At 37.7% G+C, this 6,848-nt stretch overlaps 1 protein-coding gene across 1 annotated transcript; it reads left to right on the top strand.

Annotated features, from left to right (window-relative positions):
- The first annotated feature begins 361 nt into the window (after positions 1-361).
- Positions 362-4,987, top strand: LOC138891172 (putative late blight resistance protein homolog R1A-3). The gene is made up of 2 exons (XM_070174220.1): positions 362-4,163; positions 4,735-4,987. Exon 1 carries the CDS (start codon positions 496-498, stop codon positions 4,126-4,128), a length of 3,633 nt encoding a protein of 1,210 aa, XP_070030321.1. The 5' UTR covers positions 362-495; the 3' UTR covers positions 4,129-4,163; positions 4,735-4,987.
- The last annotated feature ends 1,861 nt before the right edge of the window (positions 4,988-6,848 follow it).

Consider the following 6,848-nt stretch of genomic DNA (forward strand, 5'->3'; position numbering starts at 1 on the left):
AATTAATTTAAAGAGCATTTTTGAGCAGCAATTAGTGTTTGTCCAAACTTTTAAAAAATCTTTTTTAATTGTATTTTTCTCGAGAGCACTTTTAAAAATGCTTTTGAAAAGGAACAACTTTTGAAATACTTTTGTTTCTACTAAAAAACAAAAAAAATCACTTTTGAAAATAAAAATAAAAATTGGCGAAACAAGCTATAAGTTGTCTCTCTTCTGCTCTTTCCATTTTTTTTATAATGTTTTCTGTTAATTTTGGTAGCGCGGTCACTTTCGGGGACTAAACACATACATTTACATTAATGGAAATGTTAAATGTGCTTAGTTGAATAACATGAGGATTAAAATTGAAATAATGCAATAGTAAAATCGGTAAAGGTAGAGAAATTGTTGATCAAAATATAGGGTCTGAGGCTGTTGGAGTACTCACTCTTCAGTCTTGACTCTTGACATTCTACTTCCTTCAGTTTGTTTACTGTATTTCTGATCTGCAAAGCCATGGACTTGGAATCTAATATTGGCGATCTTATCGAATTTATTGAAGAAAAAGTTATAATCGAAAGTGATCTTACAGAGACGCTTAAGGAGGGATTAACATTTCTGTTACCACTTGTTCGCTGTGCCGCTTCATGGATCAAGGTGGATGAGGATAATGAGTTGAGAGATCTTTTGGATCGTATCCAGAGTTTGATCACAAAGGCAAGACGGGACCTTCATTTGACTTGTGATATTGGAACATCTGAACTGGAATGTGTTGCTTTTGACCTACTTGAAGAGATTTGGCTTCTCAAGCCACACATGGTTCTAATACTTCTTCCCAAGCTAGGATTTTCAACAGACGTGATTGAAGTCCGGGCTGGATGCGTCAAATCCCTTGTTTTCAGTCTAGAGTCTTTGCTGAAGTTCAGGGCAGATTTTGTTGCTCCTGTGCAGGAAAAACTTGAACTTGTCAAAGGAAATCTAAAGTATCTGGGAGGTTTTGTTTCCTTCATACTAGAGAACTTTAATAATGGGCCCAACGACGTCGACGAATTCTGGGATTATGTCACAGGTGTAATAAAACAAACAGCACGTTGTATCTCTTCACTTTGTTTGGCAGAGGATTCGGATGATAATATGGTTGGTGGCTTTTGTTTCATCCTTGTAGATCTACTACACAGCAGTAAACCTTATGTTGAAGCCCTGAAAGTTTTACCCTCAGTGCTAAGCTTCAGTTGGAAATTGGATGCCTTTGCAACAGACTTTGTTAATTTCATCCTAGGAGCGCCGATAACAGAGGAGCTCAATTCCCGGTCTTATCTACTGGTCTACAAAGATCGTGTTCAAAAACTCCAAAAGTCGCTCAAGTTACTGCTAGTATATATCTTATGCAATGAAGTTCAAAAGGAAAGCTTGATAATCTTTGATCTTGTAGTCAATGAGTTTTGGTCCTTCATTAAATCATTGGACAACCGAGAAATGGATGAACATTTGGACAAAGAATTTGATCTTGCTATATCCCATTTGGTGCAAAAGATGGAGCCTGCGGCATCAAAGATTTTGCAGTGGATTATCAAGGTACAAAGGTCAACTGGATTGGGCTTTTCCCAGATTGATAGTTTGGGATGTATAGATTTGGTATCGCAGAATTTGCTGAGATTGTTGGATCATAGTAATTATTCAATTGCTCGGGTAGCAAATCAGATTAAATTTGTACTGGCTGAGATTAAAATTTTCAAACCTTTTCTCGAAAATAATGTTGACCAACAAGGAGAGCGTAAGGAAGTGTTAGATGTTTGCAATCATATGACCAATTTATTTGTCAAATTTGAGTATGTTGTTGAAAGATTCTTGGTTGATAAAACCTTCCGGCATGATCTTCTTTACACATGGGCTAAACGTGGAGACGATGTCATTGCAGAAATTAAGCTTTTCAAGGACATTGTTGAATTTGCGCGTATCTTCATGGAAAAAAAGGATGCCCCAAGTGATTGTCAAACATCAAAACCTAGCACTCCAATCATTGATGAAGCAGTTGTAGGCTTGGAGGACCAGATAGAAATATTAATGGCACGGGTAATTGGTGGAGGGGCAGAGCTTAATACCATTCCTGTCATTGGCATGCCAGGGATTGGTAAGACAACACTCGCCAAAAGAATTTACAATGACAGAAGAACTTCAGATCACTTTGATATTCGAGCATGGTGTTCCGTTTCTCCTAGACATACGGTGAGTGAATTAGCCCAAGATATTTTAATTTCTATCGTTGATCTGAGCAATGACATTTACAAGAAGGAGCTAGATTATCTTGATCTTTTACGTAGACAGCTACATAGAGGAAGATACCTCATCGTTTTAGATGAAGTGTGGGATTCTGATATATTTGATGAGTTGCACATGTGCTTTCCGGATAATCATAATGGAAGCAGAGTTCTTGTTACCAGCGGCCGAAAATATGAGGATCCATTGTTTGATGAACCTCTTTTGGTTCGCTTGTTGACTCCGGAAGAGAGTTGGGAGCTATTACAAGTGAAGTATAATCACCTTCGCTTATGTACTCGAGAAGAATTTCGCAAACCCCCAATTCCAAATGAGAACTGTCCTGCTGAAGTTGGAAAGGAAATTGCCGTAAATTGTCGAGGGCTACCTCTGGCCATTGTTTTGGTAGCTGGGTTTCTTGTCAATTTAGAGGACGACAACGATTGGCTAACCATTACTGAAGAGGCATTTAGTTCAGAAACTAATCGTGATGTAGGAGACTGCAATGAAATAATAGAATTGAGCTACAAAAATATGCCTGGTTATCTAAGACAATGTTTTCTATATTTTGCGGCATTACCAATGAGTACAGAAATTTCAGTTTCAAAACTAACATGGTTATGGGTTAGTGAAGGATTTTTACGAAGAGATGAGGTGAAGAAACCAGAGGAAGTAGCTGAAGATTACCTGAATGATCTTATGGGGAGGAGCCTTGTAATGGAGGCCAGAAGAAGTTCAAAGGGCGGGCTGAAATCATGCCGTATTCATGATTATCTTTATCATTTCTGTCGAGACAAATCTAAAGCCGAAAAGTTCTTGCCAGTGGCATCGCGGTTTGAAGATTTCTTTCTGGATACACCATTTATTCCCCTTACCCGCACAATGATATATTCTTCTGAACCCGGTTGGCACCGCTCCTGGCCAAGTCCTCTTCCTGAAAAAGGTCCATTTCGGGGTGTCAAAGAGCTTGTTAGAGTGTTGGATTTGGGGTGCATCAACATTGGCAATACCTTTCCTCGGGAAATAAGAAGGCTTGTGCATCTGAGATTTTTGTCACTTCAAGGTCGCATGACAGTTATTCGCTCTTGGATTTCCATGCTCTGGAACTTAGAAACTTTCCTAGTGAAAGGAAGAGAAGGTGAGGTAACTTTACCAGATACATTTTTCAGTATGAAGAGGCTGAGGCATGCTCATATAGATAACTGTACCTTCTCAGATTCCAACTTGTCCCAATTGGAATGTTTGCAGACCTTATCCACCCCATCTCTTTCTTATGACAAAGGGAACATAATGAGAAGTTTTCCTTTCCTTCAAAAACTAAAATGCATATTTTTGGAATCTTGGGGTCATTCTGAGAAGTTGGGAGAATCTTGCAATCGATTTCCAGTTTTGGATTTCTTGAGTCAACTTGAATCGCTCAATGTGATTTATCAAGGCGGAGTGCTTCAGCCTTGTGAATTTAACTTCCCCTCAAACCTTAAGAAATTAACCTTATCAAAGTTTCGGCTGCCATGGGTTGAAATTTCTGCAATTTCAGCATTACCAAACCTTGAGGTTTTGAAACTGCTCTCAGAGGCTTTTGAGGGAGAAGAGTGGAATGTCAGTGATGAGGAGTTCCCAAAACTCAAGTTCTTGAAATTGGGAAATCTGAACATTACGCGTTGGAATGTCAGTGATGATGCCTTCTCATGTCTTGAGCAAATAGTGTTGCAAAATTGCAGGCATATTGAGATTCCTTCTTGTTTTGGTGATAGTTGTTCCCTGCAAAAGATTGAGGTGATCTTGTGTGGAGACTCTGTTTCTCTATCTGCCAGAAAAATTGAGGAAATTCAGTGTGAAGAGTTGGCAAACAGCAATTTCAAGGTCATCATTCAGAACCCAAACAGGGACTGAAGAAAACGAATCTCGTCTTCAATTTCTGCTCAGTTGTAAGTAAATTTGAGATATAATTTTTATTCTAGGCTAGTATTACTGTTCTCTCTATATATATGTGTGTGCGCGGGGCGCGTATATATGAATTTTTGTCCTCTTAAATTCGTAGAATCAAGTCTCCTACAATCGTCAAAATCTGAACGATTTTAGCATGAATACATAACTTTTTGTTCTTTTGGTTTCTCTTACTTTTCTGTTTTCTCCTTTACAGCTTTGTTGAAATCTCCTCAGCTCCTCCCCATTCCAACCTGCCCAGGTGTACATGATGATTGAAGTATACTGTTTATACAGAGAGATTATAAATGACCTAATCTTAAGTAAATATTAGTAAAAGAAAATAATTTAGGCTGACAAAAATGTAAAAGTAGCTAGTGAGTTGGGTTTTATGCTATTTAAGTAAGCTTTTATATGTCACATGCCTATGTGCAGTAACTAAATGCAGTACTTTTTCTGCAAATATTTCAGTCTTTGGACTGACTATTCTTGAAAGTTGCATATTATGATGTTTCCGAAACCCTTCCGTTATGAATTAGTCAGTGAACTTATTCCTTATTTTTATATCTGCAGATGCAAATGTTGATTCCGAGCCGCAGACTTGAGCTAGAGCCAGGGTAGTACTTTAGTGATGAGCCGCACATTTTCTTCAATGAGTAATGCTGGTTCCACTTCTTCTTTCTCTATTGTTATATTTCAGTTTGACAGTTATTGAAAACTCTTTGTTATATTGCTCTGCTCCATGAACCTTATGTGTGGTTGTAATTTTGTAACACAATTATATATATATTTTGCCAGTCTACCATCTTGCTTATTCCGTGTGAAATGAATGACTGTGACTCTTGGGATTATTAAGTGTTGTAGTTTGGAGTATTAGTTTCAGGGGAAATTTTGTCGAAATTTTTGAGGACTCGGAGGCTTGCTATGATGGGTGAAAATTATTTTTTTTTAATTTCTTTATATATATATATATATATATATATATATATATATATATATATATATATATATAAGGGGAGAAATGAATAAATACTCCCCTGACCTATAGTTAGATTTTCAACAACACTTAAATTTTGCGGTGATCCTATTACTCCCCGAACTATTTTAAAATGGAATAAAGTTACCCTTAAAATGTCACAACCACATCTATGTTGTGTGTTGGAGTACACATGCCTCAATGCTTTATACCACTAAATTTTTATTTTTTTTCAATCTTCTCCTTTCTTTCTATGTTCTTTCTCTTGTGCCTCCATTATCAACAACCCGAAAAGTCACCATTATCATACCTGCTTCACCAGATACCATAGCTTACCATATCCAAAAGAAAATTTCGACTTCCACCATTTTTATTTTCACCTACCATTGCATTTTCCACCTTAATTTTTCCTCCCATAACCATAGAACATTAATACAAACATGATTCCAATTATGGCGATCAATTAGAGTACAACATAAACGAAAAGTAGATTTTTTAATCCTCGAGAACTTCTCAGAGGATAGTACAAAAATTAAAAAAAATTAGAATCGTTGTCGTGCTGTCACGACCCAAATCCCGGCCGTGATGGCGCCCAGCACACTACTAGGCAAGCCCGACCATTATTCAACACTTAACCCAATTTATCAAAAATAGCGAAAAAAATATCAATTAAGCAAGATTAAAGTACTGAAGAATTTAACAAAATACACAATATAATCTCACTAGGACCCGGTGTCACGAATCTGAGCCTCTAGAATACAGAATATCATCCTAATACATGGTATATCCAAAGTCAGATAATGCGGAAATAAAGAGATAGGATAGGAGGGAGAAGATCAATGGCTGCGAACGTCGTGCAACTACCTCGATACTCCCAGAAGCTGGATCTGCTGATCAACTGGATCTACTGAGCCTGAGACTGCCCTGGATCTGCACACAAGGTGCAGGGAGTAAAGTGAGTACTCCGACACAGTGAGTAATAAAAGTAACTACAGTCCGAAGATAAGAAAATCCAGTAAATACACAAAGTAGCTAAAATCCAAATATACAACAACATATGGAACTGAGCAGCTAAACAACAGTATAAATAGAAATACATGAATGCAATGCAATGCATATGATGGTACATTCCAGTACCCACTGCGGCGTGCAGCCCGAGCCATCCATATTTATTTATCGTCGACGGCGCTCACTGGGGGTGTGTACAGACTCCGGAGGGGCTCCTACAGCCCAAGCGCAATATCTTGGTCAGTCATTGTTACCTGACCGGTCAGCCATTGTTACCTGACCAATTTATATCATACAGTGCCATTGTTACCACTGTTCAAGTATATCATCCAGTGTCATTGTTACCACTATTTCAAGTATATCACACAGTGTCATTGTTACCACTGTTTCAAGTATATCACACAGTGTCATTGTTACCACTGTTTCAAGTCACTTTATAATCAGTCCAGAAAATAATATAATAAGCCCCTTGGGCATTTACAAAACAGAAGTTCCCAGCCCGGAATACATTTAAAAATATCATTTAAGTTTTCAACACTTAGAATTATGGTTGAGTTTGCAAAACAACATTTAAAACCTTGGACTGAAATTAAATGATATGCAAATCATGCTAAGCAGTAATATCAATCCTCGAAGGATTTTACAAATCGGCACAAGGCCCCAAACATGGCATCAAGCCCCGTAATATCAATGAAGTATGTGT

This window comes from Nicotiana sylvestris, chromosome 5 (genome assembly GCF_000393655.2).
Source record: "Nicotiana sylvestris chromosome 5, ASM39365v2, whole genome shotgun sequence".
NCBI classification, from domain to species: domain Eukaryota; kingdom Viridiplantae; phylum Streptophyta; class Magnoliopsida; order Solanales; family Solanaceae; genus Nicotiana; species Nicotiana sylvestris.

Bases quoted from the DNA above. Each gene is read 5' to 3' on its own strand.
- LOC138891172 (XM_070174220.1), top strand. From the start codon at position 496: ATGGACTTGGAATCTAATATTGGCGATCTTATCGAATTTATTGAAGAA.